Source organism: Homarus americanus, unplaced genomic scaffold (genome assembly GCF_018991925.1).
Source record: "Homarus americanus isolate GMGI-L3 unplaced genomic scaffold, GMGI_Hamer_2.0 scaffold25827, whole genome shotgun sequence".
Classification (NCBI taxonomy): Eukaryota; Metazoa; Arthropoda; class Malacostraca; order Decapoda; family Nephropidae; genus Homarus; species Homarus americanus.
In genome coordinates, this window is record NW_024738300.1 from 7,947,556 (window position 1) to 7,971,622 (window position 24,067).

The following is a 24,067-nucleotide window of genomic DNA, read 5'->3' on the forward strand; positions in this document are numbered from 1 at the left end:
CTGTGTGTGTGAAAAAGGTGGGCGAAGTGGAAGGTGTCAATGTGGATTGGGTGAACATGGGTGCAAGGTGGATGTTGGTGGGTGAACATGGGTGAGGTGGATGTTGGTGGGGTGCAGGTGGATGTTGGTGGGTGAACATGGGTGCGAGGTGGATGTGCGTGGGTGAACATGGGTGCAAGGTGGATGTTGGTGGGTGAACATGGGTGCAAGGTGGATGTGGCTGAATGAACATGGGTGCATGGTGGATGTGGCTGGATAAACATGGGTGCAAGGTGGATGTTGGTGGGTGAACATGGGTGCGAGGTGGATGTGCGTGGGTGAACATGGGTGCATGGTGGATGTGGCTGAATGAACATGGGTGCATGGTGGATGTGGCTGGATAAACATGGGTGCAAGGTGGATGTTGGTGGGTGAACATGGGTGCAAGGTGGATGTGGGTGGATGAAATATGACCATAAGATGGTAATAATGATGAATGATACAAGAATACAATAACATTAGTATATTTATGAATCTAATTACTCGTCCATAAATACTAGCTAAGTCACCTTGTTAATTTATCTGAAATTTCACTTTAAAAATACCACAATCTTTGTTCTTCCATAACCACACTGCCTATAAATAATATCTTAAATAAAAGCAAAACCTAAAATAATTCACCAAAAGAGGAGATTCATGTCCCCGTTATGTTCAACACTCACTTCTACGATGTAATTCCATCCCTCTTCGTTGAAAACACCGTTTCCTTTGAAGTGAGCAGTAAAGAGTTCTTTAGCCTCCTGTATCTTCTCCTTTGTGACTACAGAACCTTGTAACCACCGTTTCAGTATGTATTGTAGACCAAACAAAACAGTGTAAGGAAACCTGACGGAGAGGAACAGTCAAAGTCAGTCATGGCTTATATGGGAATGTCTCTGTTGAATTATTCTTGAAACCTTTCCAATATAATAAACTCCTTTTCCTTGTCCTATACGTACATCTGTATTATAGAGATATTGAGACATATGTATGTGGGTCGCATCCTGGGGAATGGTGCAATGCAATAACATCTGAGGAACACCTCTCAAAGAAGCAGGACTTGTGTCCTAGAAGCAAGTAGGACAGGTGTCCTACCTGGTCATATGCCTAATGTTGATCTAAACCTAATGTACTGACTGTATATCCTACAAGGAGTTCTTAAACTGTTAAGGAATAGTGAACTTCAACAGCGTGTGTTGTCCTTGTGAACCTGTTAACCCCTGAAAAGGTTCAGAGTTTTCTTCAAACTTGGCAGGAACATTGGTTTCTATAATTGTTTGGACAAGTTAGATAATTAATAAGCAGAATTCATTTAAAATGGACAGTTAGGCAGTCAATTTTCTTTCAAGATATAGAAGTAAACAGCAACAGCACCAGCTACAGGACTGATCAAGTTTAACAGTATGTTGCTATAGACTGATCTGTGCATTTGGAAATACAATACAATACTGTACTGTACACTCTATCACGTGTTGTTCTTCAGACATGTATCTAGAGTTATTCTCAATAGGTAGAGTATACAGTAGAATATAGCTTTTAGAATTATAAACTCCAACTATTTAGTCAATATTACTGTATTAAATTTATTAATAGCTAACTATTCAATTTTCCTCTCCTTACAATAATGCACTTTACAGGTAGCTATTTTCTAAATAAAAGGTGATATTCTCTTCAACATACTCATATGATTTAGTCACACCTACAGTGTGTAATAACAGATAAAAATTTTCTGAGCTTTTCTGTAAAACTTGTTCTGATTTAGAAATAATCCAGGAGATGCCTGGTGTCTACATAGACAGTACAAAGTAAATGATAAGCTACACTGTAATGAGGGGAGATGTTATGTCCACTAGACTACCAAACACTTTCTGGATAGTCATTTTAGTGCAAATATAAACCTGTTCGCTGTAAGGCTGCAGGTCTCCTGGCATTAACTTGCAAAGTTTCTTTTAGATGTACAGTATTATACTGTATCTCTATTAAGTTCTTCCACACTCACACATTAAAATCCCTCAAATTAAGATATGGCCAACAGTCCCTCTGATTTGGATCTTTGTCTGGGTACTGTATTGAGAAAAAAGAAAAGAAAAAAGTGAGCCAATCAGCTAAGTTGCTGAGAGAGTTCATATGAAGGCTATTTAACATCTTATTGGTAGAATCATCTGGGCTCCCACTCCCTTCACATACAGTACAGCTGCATCCCAAGTATAATGTGTTTGTGCAGGGAGAAATCTAGCGCACTTTTAGTTGTTGTACACTGTATTGCTTAATGTATGGTAATAAATTGATGTAGGTTTAATGTACAGAACGAAGTGATCAGTATATGTTTTGTTATTAGAGCCCTATGACCAGTAACTCGAGAGTCTAGGAATTAATAAGAAAATAATTTAGGCCTATTATTTGTACAAATAAAAATGTCCAGAGAAGAGCAATATGGTTTGCAGATTAAAGGTACAGACAGTTAAAAGTAAAAGGGTGGCACGTGAGCTGTCAATATGTATGTATATAAAAGTAGAACACGTTGTCTCTTGCGATGACCGAGAAATTGTTCTTTTCACGTTCTCTTGCTCAGGGTTGGGTTAGCTTAGGTTTCTCAAGAATCATTCAACTCTCAGCCATTGTGAGAGACAACACGATATGATTTTTTCATAAAATTAACCTCTGCCATATAAATATAAGCTATAGAAACTGAGGCTGGGGGCAGGGGCATGCAAGACAATACTGATACTTCATGTTCATAATTATTGTACAGTATTCTGTATAATGCAAACATGAGCAACATTCCCATAATCATAAACAAAATTAATTATATTTCAACATCCATGCTTTCATTTGAAAGCATCAGCCTTTTACATTTTAGCTGGTATGCCACTTAAACAATGGTAATAAAATCATATTCTGTAGTACATACCTGCCTCCACGTGACTCAAAATACGAGTACACTGATGAGGTGCCGGGCGGGTACTGGCGGTGGTGGGAGATCTACCAAGGAAAATGCCTGCATTATGCCAACCATAGGAGAAGGGTCCAGGACTATTGTGGGTGGGGAACCTCTCACTAGGACAGTGTCTGGGTAAGTGAGTGGGGAAAAGGTAGAATGCTGTGCAATATATTAAGTTTTCTTTAAAAATTCTGGATTTATGAAAGAAAAGTTTTAAAATAAAAATATAGCAGGTTTTCAAGGAATACAGCAGTTCTAAGCAAAGTATTACTATACTGAACTTAATTGTGAGACTTAACAAACAATGATGGGATGGATATACTGCAGTGGCATACTATACAGGTATAAATAAAAAAAATCCCTTTCTAACTGTTGATTACAAAAACTGGTTCAAGTTTTGCTCAAAGATGACACATTTGCTACACCTTTATATTCAACCATATAACAGTGACTGATTCCTCTCAAGCAATATTAATCAACTTCTTTCATACACTATCACAAGTTGATAGTAAATATAAAATTTTTACAAAATCTAAGTGTATGTAAAACAATGTACAGTATCTTAAATACTGTACAGTACTACAAAAGGCTGTTTTAACTCCTGCATATCAAGGCCCATGATAACTTTTCACCACTTCACAACTACCTATCCTTTCCACAGGGATAATCCAATGTTCATCATTAGGTAAATGAATCATGTTTTCAGGACCCTAACCATAACACATTATTAGTACAATACAATACTGTATATAAGATGTATACCATGACGATATTGGTACATGTTGGTGAAGCAAATAGCTCACTAAGGACAACAATGGCTCTGTATGGTTTAACTCTATTATTTCAACCGTTTTACCCGACACTATTAATGTATACTTACTGAACCAATATCAACTTGTGTGGTGATCTGACTGAATAATTATCAATCTACTGTATATATCTACCATCAATTAAACATTATATACATTCTTCACAACCACCAGGGGAATCTGTGAATCACCTAACAAGCTTGTATCACCTGAAGATTAACCACCCTAACACTAACCTAATCTAACCAAATAGCAAACGGGTAGTTAAATCTTCAGGTGAAATAAGCTAGGGAGGCAAATATTCATGTGATCTGAATTTGGACACAGCAGCCATACACAGTGACAGGCAGCATGGGACAATGAATACACATATTTCATACAAAAGTAAAAATAATTAAGCTCATTCATCCAACTCGTGTACTATATATACTGAATCTCCAATGAACAAGCTGCAAATTGATCAACAGTGATTGTTACGGGGAGCCACTAATTACCCAAAAGTATAGCAAATAAGGGTAAAATCTTAACGAATATCTGTTATACATACACAAAACATGTTTAATAATATTTTTAGTGTAATTTTGTAAAAATAATTTGTAAGATGAAATAATAAACAGCGAAAAACTTTCAGTATTAGCGAACGCTAAATTCCAATGAGTTCGTAAACAAGGGAGATAACTCAGATCCATCGTGATGCCCTAACCTAACCTAACGAAACGTAAATCCCACGGCTATGTTAAATACCCCAAAGTAACAGAAACATAGGTAATTATATCTCCATTTTGGATAGGTGACTCTTTGGAATTTAGCGTTTTTCGATGTTTATTATTTCATTATTTTGACTACATTTCAATGAAAACATTATTAATCAGGTTTTATAGATGTAAAACATATATTCGTTAAGATTTTACCCTGATTTAATATACTTTTGGGTACATTTGGGTACTTTGTTGGACCGGTTACGAGGGCTGTGGTGGTCAATTATATGTGACGCCTGACACAAACCAATAAAATCTAACTCATTAGTGTTAGGTTTGGTTGCTTGAGATAAATCCAGCTGACTAGTTTCGGTTTTATGGTTCAATCTGATCACATGAAGACTAGACCCCTGTTTATTTAACCTTATTATTATACATGCTAATGCTAACCTCCTTCATATAGTGTTTGGGTATTTAATATGTTTAACAAGTCGGGATGTGTAATCTTCATGTGATCTATTATATACACAATCAAACTAAAACAAACTCAATTTAGGATCATTAAGTTTCATTCACATCAAGTTATATAAATGGTTAGGTAATGTTGTACAGAGGCAGCACACACCTGACCCTCCTACAAAATAAAACAATGAACTAGACAAGAGGTCAGTACAGTACACTAATATAATATACTATACGTGTACAGTACAGGGTGGTTCGTCATCAACAATAGAAGAACTAAGTACGGTATTATTACTAAAACAATGGCATAATCCACTTTAAAAAAGGGGCTCTCAAGAAATATGTGAATTGGTATGGCGATAAGTACCAAGAACTAGAATAAATATAGCAAAGCTTGTTTACTGTCATCTCCAAGTCAACACTTCAAAATTCTTAACCGGATTATAAAGTCGTCTTAACCTACAAGTTAAAGTCGGTAAAGGTATAAACATGGATTAGAACGATTAAAGAACACCGTTATTTACTTGATAATACAAAAATAACGTTAAACCATCCATTTACCTTGTACGAGTCAGCAAGAAGAATAACATTGTCGATCACACTCTCCCCCATGGCTGCCTAGTGTCAACTGAATGTTACTGGCAACACAAAACATGAGCCTCGGGCAACACAGCTGCCAGACACTCCCCGGGCCACTTGTCCCAATTATCTCTCATTGTTCATATTTTTAAATGTAGGTAACTATTGTATTATTTTCGTTTGATATAGAAAAATCATCACACACAAACACATTGTGTTTCCCTTTACCTGTGTGGTTTTATCAAGATTTATCTTGTCCAAGTTACCATTGTGGCTCTACACACACACACTATTATTATTATTATTATTATTATTATTATTATTATTATTATTATTGCAACATTTTACTTTTACTTTTATCCTCTTCACCACTGATCGGCTCGTTAGCCGCTTAAGCGATCGGTTACATCTCTGTTACTTTTCCTTTTCTTTTATCCTCTTCACCAATTGATCGGCTCGTTAGCCGCTTGGGCGATCAGTCACGTCTCTGTTACGCATTGTTGTTAAGTAATGGGCATGCACCGGCTCCTGAATGTACCTGAACCTACTCCAGTGTTGGTCAAGTCTGGTCTTGAAAGAGCTCACACTCGGTGCCGTCACAAAACTTTGTGGCAGATTGTTCCGAGAGTTCACAACTCTCACTCCGAAAATGTTTGCCCTCACGGTTTTCTGGACCTGCGACTTCTTCAATCTACAGTAGAGCTGTGACCCCTTGTGGGGCAAACGTCCGCCAACTCCAAGTAAGGACATTCGACTGAGTAGTGCCCCTTGAGATGCTTATACACCTCAATTAGGTCGCCTCTTGCCCATCTGTAGTATAAGCTAAGCAAGTTCAGGCGCTCATCTCTCAGGGTAGTTGAGGTGCCGAAGTGCAGGCACCAGTCTAGTGACCCTCCTTTGAACATTTTCAACCAACTGACAGTCCCAAGCATATCTCGGGGACCAGACGGGGTAACAGTACTCCAGATGGGAAAGCACTTCACTCTTGAAGATCGTTACGAAGGACGGACCGTCTAGATATCTGAACGACCTTCTTATATGACCCAATAATTTATTTACCTGATTTACCTTCTTCTCGCAATGGCCCGAGAACTTCAGCTCATTGTCAACATACACACCTAGGTCCTTCTCACATTCAATCTGAAATAGTGCAGTTTCTTCATCCCATTGGGACATATGATACGCCTCCTTACCGTTGGTACGCCCCAGGTGCATCCTCTTACACTTCGTGACATTGAATCTCAGCAGCTATTTCTTCAATCATTCTTGGAGCTCACAGAGATCCTTCTGCAGCTCTTCACAGTCCGCATGGTTCTTGATTTCCCAAAATAATTTGGTGTCCTCGGCAAATATTTATATGGAGGAGTGTATAACGTCAGGCATGTCATTTATGAAACAAACAAACAACAGCGGGCCCAATACACTGCCCTGTGGCACCCCGCTTGTGACAGGTACAGATGATGATTTCGTGTCATTAATCACCACACACTGCTTGCGGTCATGTAGAAAGTATTCTATCCACGCGAGGACATTTCTCCGAATTCCGTACCCTTCCAGTTTGATTTTCAGCCTTTCGTGGGGTACACTGTCGAAAGCCTTGGCAAAATCTAGGTAAATATTGTCGATATTACCACCCAGTTTCAGAATATGGGTCCAAATATCCAATACCTTGAGCAATTGTGTTAAGCAAGAGCGCCCCGGCATAAAATCGTATTGGCAATCCTTTACAAGGTTGTTTCGTAGTAAATGTTCCATCGCGGCATCTCTGATAATATTCTCAAGTACTTTACATAATACGCTGGTCTGGCTCACCGGTCTATAGTTGTTCATGGAGTGACGATCGCTCTGCTTGAAGATAGCCACAAGCAACTTTCCAATCACTGGGGACCTTTTGTTCATTCAGGCATTTACAAAACAGGATCTTCAAGGGCTCGGCAAGCTCGTTGCACAACTCTCTTAGTACTCTGGGGTGCACCATGTCAGGGCCGGGACTCTTATGGATCTTTAGCGTTGGCAGTTTATGTCTAATACCCTCTTCTGTGAACACAATGTGGGTCAGTGCTGTGTCGAACCGTCTGTCCTCAAACGCAGGAAAGTTAATCGCATCCTCTCTTGTGAACACCGAGGAAAAGAAGCTGTTCAATGCCTCAGCTTTATCCTGGTCAGAATCTGCGTAACTACCATCTTCAAGCCTCAGGTCTGATACTCCTACTCGCGTTTCTAATTTCGACTTTGCATAGCGGTAAAACGCCTTTGGGTTTGACTTGACCTCGCTTGCAACCAGCCTCTGGAACTCCTTTTCAGCCATTCTACATTCTATCTTTGCTTGGTTTCTGGCTCTTGCATACATCCTCCTGTCCTGCTCATCATTTGAGCCAACGCACGACTTGAATTTCTGGGTTTTCTTCTAAACTTTGTCGACCGCCGCATGGTTCATGTGTAGGGATCCCTCCGTACTCCTAGAGGCACTGGGTTTGGTCTTGGGTATGTATTTATCGATCAAATGGGTCACTTTTCTAGTTATGATATTCAGCGTAGTGTCTGCGTTCTTGTGCCTTAATGAGTCAGACCATCGAATACCCCTCATCTCTTCCCTCATCCCGTTGTAATTTCCCCTGTAATATTTGCACCTTGGCCTGGCCTTATCCTGAACTAGGTAACAGTTAAGTTTGAATGACAACACCATATGGTGACTGGTGCCAACTGGGGCAAGGTGTTCCAGTTTGGCCACCATACCCTCCTCGTTTGTTATGATGAGGTCTAGTGGCTTGGGTGTTTGCTCCCCTCTGTAATGTTGTAATGTGTCGGGTCTCTAACATCTTGGAACAGAAAATTATATCTCAGAGTTTCTACAAAAAAGAGTAGCAGGATTATTCAAGTAACTTGGGGTGAACTCGTTTCTCCAGTCGATGTCGCCATAGCTAAAGTCCCCCATGATAAGGAGGTGACTTGGGTTGAGCATCGCCGCGTTGTCTATTAAGGCTCTTAAGTTCCTTTGATTTAATGGGCCACAGTTTGGGGATCTGTAGATACACCCGACAATAAGTAAGTCTTCTCCCTTTTAGTTTAATTTTACACCACTTGGACTCTTCAAAAACATCCTCTCCCTGTACCCTCGCCTGGCTGGCTCCAAGGTCTTGCCAAGCATAGATAACCACACCCCTCTTGCAAGTTTCTTGAGAAAGGTTCGTAAATGAGTCATATCCAGCAATACTGAACTCACATTCCTCTGGGTCGATTCTCCTGTTCTTGTACAACAGTTCGACGACTCCTACAATATCTGGTTGGTGTACTCTTAGTAGTGTTTCAAACTCCTCTCTCTTATCAAGGAACGTGTCAGTATTAGTGTACATGACATTCAAGCCAGAATTTGTTCTCGGTAACGTCTCTGCTCTTAGTAGGAACCCCGCCCCCTCCGCCCATTCTCAGAAGCTGTTGTGTGATTAGTTTAATTAGGTTGCTAAATTGTGTCTGTATGAATCTTGATTGGTGTGAGTATTGAGGGTGTGGTAATGTTTGGTGAGTGGTCTTGGGTACGTGGTGTTCTATGGCCTGGCTAACGTGCTCGTACCATGTGTCCAGTGATTGGTCTATTAGAGAAGTGTGCCTGTTGTGTAATTGTATGGGTTGCAGGTTGTTTAATTCTCGTTTGAAGTTTTCCCAGTTAGCTCGGTTATAGTTGAAACTTAGCCTGGCCGGGATCTGTATTGGGGCTGTGGCTATGATAGGGAGATGATCATTCGTGGATATTGGGCCGGGTTCGAGTAGTATGTTTAGGTGGTGGTGTTGATTTGTTAACACGATGTCTGGATATCCTGTGTGGCCTGCTCTAATGTACGTGGGGAATTCCGGTCCGAGGTGTACCACGTTGCCGTGGCTCACTAGTGTGTTCAGGACCTGGCCTACTGCGTTGTTGGTATGGTGTCCTAGTATGCGGTGTCTAGCGTTGAGATCACCCAGAAAGTATGCAGGTATATTCCTCCTCATCAATCTGAGCATGTCCGCTATTGGAAAGATAGGTCGTCTTGGAGGGAGGTAGCAGGTGCTGATTATAATCAGCACCTGCTGATTATGATTGGACCTGTGGTGCTGTTAATTTCAATTGCCAGAAAGTGTTCTTGAAATGTACCATGGATTTTATGTTTTATACTTCGTTTAATTGCTATGGCTATTCCATCATGTAATGGATTTTGGCTGTTTTTTTTTTTTTGGTATACTGTGTAATTGAATATCTTGATTTTATTTGAATTACCCTTGCCGTGAGTATTTAATATAATGACGTCTGGGTCCAGGGTACGATATATGAGTATGCTGTATAATTCGTGAGCTATTGATGTGGTCCAGGTCAGTACATTATGCTGAATTATTTTAAGTCTGTTGATTATGAATGATGATGTCTCGAGCTAGTTTGAGGCATTTTTGATGATCGATGTTCTCCTGAAGACCTTCTCGCCGTGTGCAGGCCGAGGCGGATTTTTCTGTACTTGGATTGCTCCACCTTTTCTATTCTGTTATATTTGGTCAGGATTCTTCCTCTCTTAATTAATGTTGCTATGTGGTGATCTTCTAGATTCTTAGCTGTATATGTATATTTTACTCTTCCTTCCCTTATCTCTGTCAGTAGTCTCTCGGTTGAGACTATTTCGGGGGCTGAGCAGGTTTACACCTCACCGAGGTCCTAATTCTCAGTAATTTTTCTTGGTGACGGTGGTGGTGCCACGTTTCCCATTTTGTTCTTTATATGGGTGCTATATATGATCGCTTGTTCAGGTTGTATCACAGATTCATGTTGTAAAGCGGATTCCTGCTCTTCTTCGTCTTCCTCCATCCCCTCTTCACTACTTTCTGGTTGGGGGGTTATGTCGGAATTGGCTTGTGATTGGGTGTCATGCGCCTGAGTGGTGGTTTCCGCTGATTTGTAGTTCAGGTTGAAGACTTCTGAGGAGGGAACGTCGTTGGGGAATTCCATGTCTGGGAGGTTATTTGTCGCGTAACATTTCCTTTACCCTTTTAGCAAAACATTCTAGTTTGGCAATATTCAAGAGGTGGGCGTGTATTATTGCCGTCATGATTTTAACCGACACTTGACTTCCCAGGTTGAGCACTATAAGTTGTTGGGCTGGGGGTTGTGAGGCTACCTTTTCAAGGACTTAAGTTGTTTCCTTTGTCAATTTGGCTACCGCCGAGTAGGTCCTGTTTTGCTTTTTCTGTGCCCTTTCCTTTTAAATTTCCTTCCTTACTTTTACTATCTCTTTCCATACTGGACAGCGTGCTGCCAGTGTTCTGTGGTCTCCCTGGCAGTTCAGGCACCTAGGAATTTCTCTACTCTTGGACTCCCGAAATGTGTGCCCCACTTCCGTGCATTCGGGGCAGTATTTAGTGTTTTTGTTGGGGCAGTCCCTGGCTAAGTGTGTATGTTTGTAGCAGTTCCAGCATGGCGTGATGGGGAAAAATTCTTCCTGTTCGACTTGGTTGTTACCTATATGGTAGTAGGAGAGACAGAATCCTTCCTGTGTTGCCTTTTGTGCCATTCCTATGCCCTGAAACCTAATTTTCAGCATAGATGATAGTTTAGGTAGTTTAACTACCTCCTCTACTTTGGCCCATTGGTTTCTTTGTTCCAGGTCTAATATCAGTTGTTGTTCACTAGTTTCTTCAGTGATGGTCCTGTCCAGTCTCTTAACTGCTACGGTCTTCCTGGCTCTTAGTTGTGGTGGGAATACGACTTCGAATCGCTGCTTCTTCAATTGCTTTATGCTGTCGTTAGATAGCAAGGTGTCAACGTCCTGCTCAGTCAGGCAGAGGGCGATGAATGAATCCTTGGTGGTAATGAGGCTCGTAATCTTTATGAGTAGTGTTGCTCCGAGCAGTTCGGCTAGTGAGTTTTTCCGTGGTTCGGCTACACCCCCGTCAAGGGAGCGTATCCTTACCCTATGTGCCCTCATTGTGGAGGGGGCAAAGTGGACAAGCCACCTTTTGATATACGATAGGTAACCTACCTAGTCTGGGTGAGTTAACCTACCACAGAATTACAACACCTTCCACCGCCTCTTGTCGGTCGAGTGGTCGAAAGGTGGTTCCTGTGTCTCTCTCCAAGAGCCTGTGGGGTGCGGGATGTTTGGGTTCACACTCAGGATGGGATGGAGAAAGGAAACTCACAATGTGCTCTCTGTATACATATTGTATTGGATGTACAGTGCAGCTTGGTGCTGGGAAGTGGCAGCGTGGTTACAAGCGTGATGTAGAGAGAGCTGGTTGGTGAGGGTGCTCAGAGGAGGACAAGCTTGTGGGTCGCCATGCTCGCCGGCGGGAGCGAGTACCGCCAGGCAGCGGAGGAGGAGGAGGTGTTGCTGGCTGGTTGGTGTAGGTAGAAAAGAGAGAGGTCACCACGAGGTAGGCGTGGCTTAATAGTTGACCTCCGTCATGTAAGGCGGCGCTGGTTGACCTAGACCACGAGGCATACACTGGGGAAATCGCGGGGTCGGCTACTCAGCGACAAACAGCGTTTGTAGGGGAGGTATCCACTACAAGCCCAACTACATACCAAGACAGCCAGCAGCCAGCGCCAGAAAAGACGCTACCGCCGCCCCTCCCGCACTAGATGTAGCCCTCCACACGTGCAACATCTGTGGACAACTCTGCCGGTCCCGTATCGGCCTCTTTAATCACCTCAGAGCTCACCAAAGAAAGTGACATCCTTAATAACTCATATCATTGTATTATAGCTGGATGATCGTCATACTCGATTTCGAGTGACAGCAAAGTAGTAGTAGTGTTAGAGAGGAGGCTCTAGTTGGCTCAGTCATTCAGTTATACATTCAATAAGTCAGTCAGTCAGTCAGCCAAGCCAATCAACTAGTCAGTCAATTAGTAAATCAGTCAGTCAACCAGTAAGATAGTTATTCAATCATTCAGTTAATCAGTCAGTGAGTCAGTCAATTAACCAGTCAGTCAGTGAGTCAGTCAATCAACCAGTCAGTCAGTGAGTCAGTCAATCAACCAGTCAGTCAGTGAGTCAGTCAATCAGTGAGTCAATCAGCCAGTTATTCTCTCTCTCGTACACTCCCGGAGACGTTATTTACTCTCGTCCCACACACCGAGTCGTGCGCCTCAAGTCACTATAATTATCCCCTTCACTTACAATATTCCTGTATCATCATCATCATCATCTCTGTTCAACACCCCCCTCCCGGAAGAAGGTAAATAAATAAGGATAAATACGAACAAAAGGCAAAAAATAAAATACTAAATAATTATAATAATAAAAATAAAAGGTGTAATTCACAAAGTAAACTAAACAATTATCAACTTATCTAACTTAACTAATATAGATAAGGAATTATTTACTGTTGCAAAAAAAAAGAAATAAGATGTTTTAGGTGAACGTGCACCTCACACACGTATGAATGAGGCCCATGGTATGAGGGTTTGGGAGGTGGGGAGGGGATTACCAAAACACGACATAACTCCAATTAATTACCCCAGGAGGTGGGGTGAACGTATTTTGGGGTGGGGGGTGTGGGATGAGGGGTTTGGGTGAGGGGGTCGAGTGCTCGAGGAAGGAGGTAGAAGGTTCAGGTGAAGGGGTGGTGATTGCTGCCTGCACCTCCTCACACTTTGGCGTCTCGTCCTTTTTACAAGATTGAATGTATATTTTGTATATCTTGTGGACGGTAGCTATGATAAGACCTGCATTCACCAAGAAGAGGATGGTGGTAAGGATGTAACCCAAGATGCAAAGGCCCATCATATACCGACCCTCAATGGTGTTAACATCTCCCAGAGCTCGGCGTAGGTGTACCACGCACAGGAGGTTTTTCACAAGGGGCACCGAAGTCCACCAGCCCTCATGCTCTCCTGGGGTCAACTGAGGATCACTGCTGATAAAAGCCCTGCCCACGAGAGGCATTTTTCTAAGGGCCACCATTATGGGGCAGAGGCTCCTCTTGTGAGCCTCCAGAAGGTCGTGCTGGAGGCTCACACGCCACCAGTCGAGGGTGACGGTGGCCAAGTGGTACAGGATTACGGCGCAGATGACAAGTGACACCGACACAATTACTGTAATTTTATAAGACATCGAAACAAAAACAAAAAAGAAATATTGTTAAATTAATACAGGCTGTTTAGATAAAATACACGAAGATACAGTTGTAATTGGGGATAAATTCTCAAGTATGTTTCGTCTCGTTGTCGAAATGATATGCTTTTAATGTTATAATAATAATAATAATAATAATAATAATAATAATAATAATAATAATAATAATAATAATAATAATAATAATAAAACAACTTATTAACGACTCTCTATCTGAGTACATTTCCAGTGTTAGAAATATAACTTAATTTTATAAGCCTTTCATTTCAATAATAAATTTCTTCCTCATGTTCCTGATCTGATTTTTAGAGCAGACAATCAAGAAACTCAGATTCCTGTTGTTACGTGCATCCGTTGTCTATCTGTTTATCTGTTTGTCTGGTTATATGTTGGTCTATCTGTTTCTCTGTTTGTCAATCTGTTTCTCTGTTTGTCAATCTGTTTCTCTATTTCTCCATTTGTCTATCTGTCTCTGTCTGTCTGTTTGTCTCTCAGCTGTCACACTCACCGCCAACTAATATCCCTCACCTAGTCACTGTTTACACTCAGCTACTAACAACAAAACACCCTCACCGGAAGAGAACATTACTAGTTGGGTCAGACAAGCCCAAAATGGTTGGGTTAGGTTAGGTAGGGTTAGGATAGGTTTGGTTAGGTAAGGTTAGGTTAGGCTAGGTTGGGTTAGGTTAGGTAAACACATGGACTACCACGGTTAGAGTTAAAACGTGTTATTGCTATTTACTTGAATATTGAAATCACTTCTAATAATGTAAAGATTTAAGTCAGATTTAATAGCATCAAGATTTAAGTCAGATTTAATAGCATCAAGATTTAAGTCAGATTTAATAGCATCAAGATTTAAGTCAGATTAATAGCATCAAGGTATTAGTCAGATTTAATAGCATCACGATTTAAGTCAGATTTAATAGCATACAAAATTAAATAAATCTGAATAATATAAAATTTTATATATCTCTCTCTATCTCTCTCTCTCTCTCTCTCTCTCTCTCTCTCTCATCTGATTGGAAGTGTGTAATGGGTAGGACCACGGCAACTCATCTAAGATAGGGGAGGGGAAGGGAGGAAATGGAATGGGTATGACGGAAGGGGAAGGGTCAGGAAGTGGGGGAAAGGGAAGGGGAGGGGGGAAGGAGATAAGGGGAAAGGGGAGTGTTACAGTGAGTTGAGACCCCTCTAGGTATCAGTGTTATCAAGAAAACATTAGGACCCTCAAAATTTTTCAATATTACCTAAAAAAATATAGTACCACCATTGTTACCAGACAGCGTTGAGACCTTTCTGATATCATCGTTACCAGAAAACATGAAAGCTTTCAATGTTCAATCGATATTACCGAATGTGGAAAGGGCCTGAGTGTGTATGTTGACAATTAACTTAAGTTCTCGGGCCATTGTGAGAAGAAGGTGAATCAACCAACGAAGCTAGTAGGTCTTATAAGAAGGTTTTCAAAAGTGAGTTGTTTCCCCGTCTGGAGTACTGTCACCCCGTCTGGTCCCCGAGATGTGTTAGAGACTGTCAATTGATTGAAAATGTCAAAATGAGGGCCACCAGACTGGTGCCTGCTCTACGGAACTTCAGCTACCTAGAGAGATTAGAACGCCGGCTTATACTACAGACGGGCAAGAGATGACCTAATCGAAGTGTATAAACATCTCAGAGGGCAACTACTCGGTTGAAATACATACCTGGAGCTGGTGGACGTTCAAGGTTGAAGAAGCCACAAGCCCAGAAAACTGTGAGGGCAAACTTTTTCGAATGAGAATTGTGAACTCTTAGAACAACCTGCCAGAGAGTGTTGTGACGGCACCGAGTGTGAGCTCTTTCATGGCCAGACTTAACCAACAGTGGAGCGGGTTCCGATACATTCAGGAGCCAGTACATGCCCAGTGTCTGCCAACATTGTGTAACAGGGACGTGACCGACCGAACTTGGTGTTATGTGACTGGAAGACAGACAAATCTAACAAGAGGTGACCATGGAGGGGAGCTTAGATATAACTTTTTAAACGTAGCTAAACTTCATTATACCCATCCATCTCACAATGACATAACGCCTCCTATTCTAAAACAGTCTTAGTGTGGTCAGCCATGTTGTTGTCATGTCACCCATTTTACGCCTTAACCACAAGTGCTACGTGACGTAATTGTATCATCAATTATTATTATCAGCATATTTATTCCCCCAGTATGATACAGTACATTCTTCCGGCTTACAGCAAACGTATATCAATAAAACATTTGGCAAACAAAAAAAACCAATCAGCATGGAAAGTATGGCTAATGTCCACACAATGAAGAAAACTGGATACAATAACGTTTTATTGGTTTATCACAACATTACATAAAACCATTTAAATTATTAGCATTCACGGATTGATGACACATAACTAAACATGAGGTATGTCGGTTCACCTCTCCCCTACCCGGCAAAGAGACCCCCCACCCCCTCCTTTTCCTTAGGTCACAACAACCCGCCACACCGTCACCGTCTAGCAAATAGCAGGTTGGAGCCAACGATGCAAGAAATGCTTGTATTCAGATAAAAAAAGTGGAATATTTACTTAACATCCTTAGTCTGCCTATTATTGCGAGGTTCCTTTGGCCATTCCAAGAGTTTTACTATGATGTAAACAGACACAGATCTGCCACTTACAAAACGTGCCAACCACTGGAAGAGTTGGAACTGTGACAAGTAATAGGCATGTATGGGCTCTGTCACACACTGTTGACAAGTGTTGGACATGTATGGGCTCTGTCACACACTGTTGACAAGTGCTGGACATGTATGGGCTCTGTCACACACTGTTGACAAGTGCTGGACATGTATGGGCTCTGTCACATACTGTTGACAAGTGCTGGACATGTATGAGCTCTGTCACACACTGTTGACAAGTGCTGGACATGTATGAGCTCTGTCACACACTGTTGACAAGTGCTGGACATGTATGGGCTCTGTCACATACTGTTGACAAGTGCTGGACATGTATGGGCTCTGTCACATACTGTTGACAAGTGCTGGACATGTATGAGCTCTGTCACACACTGTTGACAAGTGCTGGACATGTATGGGCTCTGTCACATACTGTTGACAAGTGCTGGACATGTATGAGCTCTGTCACACACTGTTGACAAGTGCTGGACATGTATGGACTCCTGAATATATCTAATGTTGGTCAAGTTTGGTCTTGAAAGAGCTCACACTCGGTGCCGTCACAACACTCTCAAGCAGATTGTTCCAAGACTTCACAATTCTCACTTCGAAAAAGTTTGCTATCACAGTTTTCTGTGACTCCTTATGGGGCCGGCGTCCGCCAGCTCTAGGTATGTAAATTCGGCTGAGGAGTGCCCTCTGAGATGTTTATACACTTCAATTAGGTCGCTCCTTGCCCGTCTGTAATATAAACTAGGCAGTCGCAGGTGTTATAATCTAGGCAGTTACAGGCGTTCTAATCTCTCTGGGTAACTGAAATTCCGTAGAGCAGGCACCAGTCTGGTGGCCCTCCTTTGAACATTTTCAATCAATTGACAGTCTCTAGTATATCTCAGGGACCAGCCGGGGTGACAGTACTCCAAGCGGGGAAGCACCTCACTCTTGAAGAGCGTTACGAGGATGGACGGTCTAGACATCTCAACGACTCTTACAAGACCTACTAGTTTCTTTGCCTGATTCACCTTCTCACAATGGCCCGAGAACTTAAGTTCTTTGTTGACATACCCACCCAGGTCCTTTTCACATTCGGTCTCAACTAATGAAGTTTCTTCGTCCTGTTGGGTCATGTGATACGCCTCCTAACTGTTGGTGCTACCTACCTGTAGGTGCATCCTCTTACGCTTCGTGACATTGAATCTTAGCAGGTACGTTGTTATTGTCATAATAGGGCTGACCTTAGGAGGTGCGGGGCCCAATTGGGAACAATTTTACTTTTACTTTTACTTTTACTTTTATCCTCTTCGCCACTGATCGGCTTGTTAGCCGCTTGGGTGATCGGTCACGTCTCTGATTACTTTTCCTTTTCATTTATCTTCTTCACCAAAAGATCGGCTCGATAGCCGCCCGGGCGATCGGTCACGTCTCTGTCACGCAAATACTGGGCATGCACCGGCTCCTGATCGTACCTGAACCCGCTCCAGTGTTCGTCAAGTCTTGTATTGAAAGAGCTCACACTCGGTGCCATCACAACACTCTCTGGTAGATTGTTCCAATAGTTTACAACCCTCACTCCGAAAAAGTTTGCCTTCACAGTTTTCTGGACTTGCGGCTTCTTCAATCTTGAGCTGTGACCCCTTGTGGGGCGAGCGTCCGCCAGCTCCAAGTAAGGACACTCAACTGAGTAGTGCCCCCTGAGATGCTTATATACCTCAACTAGGTCCCCCCTTGCCCGTCTGTAGTATAAGCTAGGCAAGTTCAGGCGCTCCAATCTCTGAGGGAGATGGGGTGACAGTACTCCAGATGGGGAAGCACTTCTCTCCTGAAGATCGTTACGAGGGACGGACCGTCTAGATATCTGAACGACCTTCTTATATGACCCAATAATTTATTTGCCTGATTTACCTTCTTCTCGCAATGGCCCGAGAACTTCAGCTCATTGTCAACATACACACCTAGGTCCTTCTCACATACAGTCTCAACTTGTGCAGTTTCTTCATCCCGTTGGGACATATGATACGCCTCCTTACCGTTGGTACGTCCCAGGTGCATCATCTTACACTTCGTGACATTGAATCTCAGCAGCCATTTCTTCGACCATTCCTGGATCCTACAGAGGTCCTTCTGCAGCTCTTCACGGTCCGCTTGGTTCTTAATTTCCCGAAATAACTTGGAGTCATCGGCAAACATTTGTATGGAGGAATGTACAACGTCAGGCATGTCATTTATGAAACAAACAAACAACAGCGGGCCCAATACACTGCCTGTGGTACCCCGCTTGTTACAGGTACAGATGACGATTTCGTGTCATTAATCACCACACACTGCTTGCGGTCATGTAGAAAGTCTTCTATCCACGCTTGGACATTTCCCCGAATTCCGTACCCTTCCAGTTTGATTTTCAGCCTTTCGTGGGGTACACTGTCGAAAGCCTTGGCAAAATCTAGGTAAATATTGTCGATATTACCACCCTGTTCCAGAATATGGGTCCAAATATCCAATACCTTGAGCAATTGTGTTAAGCAGGAGCGCCCCGGCATAAAACCGTGTTGGCAATCCTTTACAAGGTTGTTTCGTATTAGATGTTCCATTGCGGCATCTCTGATAATACTCTCAAGTACTTTACATATTATGCTGGTCAGGCTGGTAGGCCCCAGGTTCCCAGCCAAGGTCTGTAGAATCATAGAAATATAAATAAAGTCTATTATAGACTTTATATCTCTATGGTAGAATGGAAAGTAATCAAAATGTGCGCTTAAAAAGTGCATGCGAGTTAATGGACCAAACAGACCTAAGATACATTTTAATATAAAATTGCATACATGTAGGCCTAAGCCTACAAGTAACAAACAAAATGTGTAGATCACCTCTGAAAAGTACATAGTTACAATACCACTTGTTTTAGTGACTGTGAAATGATATGGTGTTACAGATATATTGCAATGTGTTGTTGTGTGTACTTGATGAGCCTAGAGTAGATTACTCGAGCGCGGGGCCCAATTGGGAGCAATTGGTCCAATTGGCTTAAGGCCGGCCCTGCAGTATGATAATGTTATTACTGCGCCTCAACACTTAAAAACATGAGATAGCACTCTCTCTGTGTTGGGGACCAGACAGAATGACGGATCCATTACCACAGTACTTGACGTCACCTGAGCGGAGATTTACAAAACTTCTTACTATTACATTTTCTTCGCCCTTGGAGGCTCAAAGACGAATATGACCGACTCAGTTAAGGTGAAAATTTTAAATAATATAAACCATGATTTTTAAATTGCACCGCGCTCCGGATAATACACTATTCTCGGGTTAGTTTTGTTTCCTTAAAGGTTGTCGTAAATTTTCAGATTCAAATTAACAAAATTATACGTAAATACAAATTAGCCAGGGAATGTTATCATATCTTTTGAAGATTATTAAGAATTATACTGCAGATGCGACGAACCTCTCCCCTCTGCGTGTGACCTAGGCGAGTTATCCATTACTAGAAAAATACCACAAACATAACAGCATTCCCCCAACAATTTTTTGAAGAAGCTGAGCTTAACCTAAGGTACTCTACCCTAACCTAACCAAACCTACCGACCCCAGGATAGATTTGGGTAAGTTAGGTTTTCAATCGTTTTGTTCATGTTCTTGGTATTTTTTTTCAACATTAGCCATTTGACGTGACTGCCGCCCATACAGTTTGTTGAGTTAATTTTTTGCTTTAGAGAAGCGGGAGCTACACCTGACTGGCTGGACCCTCGCTCCGAATCTTGATTAGTGTTGATGACAGACAGATTGTGTGGTTGTTGTTGGGATTAATCCTGCAATTATTATGTTGAGGGACTGATGTGATGTTGACACACACACACTGTGTGGGAAGCATTAAGAAAGAGAAACGCATATATTCCAGGTGACATTGCAGCGAGGGAAGTCATCTCTGACTGAAAGATATTGCCGGTATGAATAAGCAGTACACTTTGTACTCTGAGGTAACGCAGCACAACACGTCACCTCTATATGTTTGGTGGCATTAGGGTTCGACGTGAAGAACATTAACTTCATCAACCCCTTTCACAGTTCAGTCACCCCTGAAGCAGCTCCTCTCTCGCCTTGTGGCAAGCAGTACACCCCACACCCTTCCAGCCTCCAGGTCCTTGACGTGGGACGCCTCCGCCCCACCAAAGCAAGTCAGCAAACCTGTTCTTATGTAAACATAACCCTAACCTGACAAAACATAACCTTAACCTAACAACCTTAACCTCAGTTACCTGAGGTAACTAACCTATAACATACCCAAACCTCACATACTGTACCTGCTTGTCTGACCCAACCAAACAGTGTTTCCCTTTGACACAAGTTTGATCCAGGCGACGGGCAACTGCTCCCCTTGCAGACGCCCAGGTACAGTACCAAGGCTAGTGGCCTACAGTATGTCAGGCGCAGTGCACGTAATTTATCTCTACATCAAGCCTCTGGTCAGTCGGTGTCAAGTTGTCAACATTTCAAAGGAATGAAAAGACAGACGAAGGAACGGACATACAGACGAAGGAACGGACATACAGACGAAGGAACGGACATACAGATGAAAGAACGGACACACAAACGAAGGAATGGACATACAGACGAAGAAATGGACACAGACGGAGGAACAGACATACAGACGAAGGAGCGAACATACAGAGGAACGGACACACACACACACACACACACACACACACACACACACACACACACACACACACAGAGGAACAGACAGACAGACAAAAATAGACAGACAGACAGGGAGAGGAAAAAACGGACAGACAAGACAAGAATTTACAACCATGAAACCATTGTTCACGTTATGGGAGTTTACTTGTGTTTTACATTACTTCATTACTTTACTCAACGTTTACTTAACTCAACGTTTACTTTACTCAACGTTTACTTAACTCAACGTATACTTTATTCAACGTTTACTTTACTTAACGCATACAGTACTTTAATTTATTCTTAATGCCTTTGGTCAGCTCATTAACAGGTAGATCAGTCGGTTTGTTCTGCTACGCATCGCTCGCATAAAATAAATTTTTTAGGTTATATATATATACATCTAATGCATAGGTGTTTTGTTGTTGTGGTTAAGTATTTCAACAACCACGGTTATTAAGTAGTGTTAAGTAGTTATAGTTGTTGTGGTTATTTTAGGTTCTTAGTCTGCAAGAAAGCCAAGATTATAAAAAAAAATCAGAGTTCACAGGTAGGCACTGTTGTTGACAAGCTTTTTGTTATTCATATTTTTCTATATTGGTTGTATTGGGAGATGTTTATATGTGCACAAAATTGGCTACAACTGCTTACTAAATGCAACTCTTATTTTGTCTACGCCAGTCACTCCATACCTGACTAACTGAGTTATGTAAACGGTCCATAACACCGTGAGAATTAACTACATGCCAAAATCATTCGGGAAGGGAAAACAAAGGCCTGTGTGGAAAGCAAACAAATTATCCAACTGACAAAGTAAAAGATATAATTTATAATAACATAAAGCTCACGCGAGACGTACAGATGACTGTATGTGTGTTAGTGTTTGTGTGTAGGTTGGTGCAGCTCATTACTGTGTTGTGTAGGTGTGTCCTGCTAGCTGACCCCCTCCCGCCCAGCACGCTAGGCTTCCACACTCCCCTGACAATATTTCTCCAGATCTACGCTCGTAATTTTGCTACTGGTATAATTTCGTAAATTTCCACACTATTGAAGAACGCAAATGTGAACTGTTTTTATGTATGTAATAATCCGTAGATCTGTGTGCAGCAAGGCGGTAAATCTCTCGGTCATGCACACAACAGAACGTAACACGAAAGCAGAGAAAGTCCGCTACAAAAACTAGCAATCAATGTCTCCGAGAAGGCAACTCACGCCCTCTCTGCCAGCACGCACGACCTTCACGCTGGATCACGTTCCTTTAGGCACGATAACAAGCCACCTGACTGGTCTATTACTGAAGACAAAGACAAGAGCGCCGCCCTGCCTGGAATTAACAGGATCAGGCCACATCACCGCGTGACCACACAGCACCTCTAAGGCTCCACCTGCGGTCACCTCCATCCATACTGGTGGTTGTATTAACGCCTCCAAATCATCACTAAATACTAAATCATCATGTAATAAAAGTTTGATCCTAAAATGTCCAATATTACACATCATGAGAGTGTGTTAACCGCCAGGCATCTTTCTGTTGACTAAAGAAACCACATTGCCACAGAGGCTTTACAAGAGTAGCACTTTTACGCTTACCACTGAATTATAAGGCATATATTTTATAAGGCATATGTTGATAAATTTATGGATGATGATTTAGAGTGCGCTGTTTGTTTATTTCGTGTGTTGTAAACAGTTCGTGTGCGGTAAGGTTCGGTAGTTCTAGATTCGGAGTGGGTCGTGCGATGAATATTCCTAGTAAATGTTGATGTAAAATTGCACTCTGGATCATCCAGAGAAATTCTTAACTATTCTCTGCGTTAATTTATGTTGTTACATTTCTCTGGGTTAAGTCAGCCAATTAGGTACTGTACAATCTTAGTTTTCAGTTACAAGGGCCATTATCGTAGGAGCCTTTCAAAATGTGGAGGATGGGTGGCGGGCGAAGACACGTGTTGAATGCTGTCATAGTGTCGGCTTCATGTCGTGCAGATTAATTTTAGAAGCGTATCATTATTCCGTCTTCTCCGTGTTAACTTGTCCGGGTAAAATAACGTTCAGCTTACTGAAACGTGAGGCAAATGAGCCGAGTATTGCATGTCTTTCCTGCAGGGTTGGTGAATTAGGCCTGTGGAAGCAGTCAGACATCTCACACTGTGAACTTTTACTTTTATCCTCTTCACCACTGATAGGCTCGTTAGCCGCTTGGGCTTTCGGTTACGTCTCTGATTACTTTTCCTTTTCTTTTATCCTCTTCACCAAAAGATCGGCTCGTTAGCCGCTTGTGCGATCGGTCACGTCTCTGGTACGCACTGTTGGCAAGTACTGGGCATGCACCGGCTCCTGAATGTACCTGAACCCGCCCCAGTGTTGGTGAAGTCTTGTCTTGAAAGAGCTCACTGCTTATCGTTTGACCCAACCCACGTCTTGAATTTCTGGGTTTTCTTCTTAACTTTGTCGATCGCCGCATAGTTCATGTGTAGGGATCCCCTCATACTCCTAGAGGCACTGGGTTTGGTCTTGGGTATATATTTATCGATCAAATGGGTCACTTTACTAGTTATGATATTCAGCGTAGTGTCTGCGTTCTTGTGCCTCAATGAGTCAGGCCAGTTGGTACCCCTCATCTCTTCCCTCATCCCGTTGTAATTTCCCTTGCAATATTTGCACCTTGGCCTGGCCTTATCCTGAACTAGGTAACAGTTAAATCTGAATGACAACACTGTATGGTGACTGGTGCCAACTGGGGCAAGGTGTTCCAGTTTGGCCACCATACCCTCCTCGTTTGTTATGATAAGGTCTAGTGGCTTGGGTGTTTGCTCCCCTCTGTAATGTGTCGGGTCTCTTACTTTTGCTCTATCTCCCTATATATAAATCAATATAGAATTCCGTGCTTGGCAACTTCCAAATATTTTACCTATTTAGTGTAAGAGATATATAGTATATAATATATGTATATATTATTTACATTACATAGGATCAAAGTATGCTATTAGGATGAAAAACAACACTGTAGAGGCCCCTATAGTATGGAGACCATGAGGCAGCTGATTCATTCTCATGGCACCTCCGGCACTGTTTTACGTAACTAAATTAGTAACTACTGGTCCTGGTAACACAACAT

General features: G+C 42.0%; 1 protein-coding gene across 6 annotated transcripts in view; it reads right to left on the reverse strand.

Annotated features, from left to right (window-relative positions):
- LOC121873813 (nicotinamide phosphoribosyltransferase-like) overlaps positions 1 to 5,588 on the reverse strand; it is a 79,430-nt gene extending 73,842 nt beyond the window's left edge. For 4 of the 6 annotated variants that reach the window (XM_042377525.1, XM_042377527.1, XM_042377526.1 and 1 more), the window contains exons 1-3: positions 5,490 to 5,588; positions 2,930 to 3,000; positions 702 to 864 (exon numbers count right to left, since the gene is read on the reverse strand). In XM_042377525.1, coding sequence (XP_042233459.1) covers positions 702 to 864; positions 2,930 to 3,000; positions 5,490 to 5,540 — 285 coding nt within the window. In that variant the 5' untranslated portion in view covers positions 5,541 to 5,588. Of the gene's footprint in view, positions 1 to 701; positions 865 to 2,929; positions 3,088 to 5,489 lie in introns of all 6 variants that reach the window. The other 2 variants (XM_042377530.1, XM_042377528.1) reach the window with 2 other exon arrangements.
- Positions 5,589 to 24,067: the final 18,479 nt, after the last annotated feature.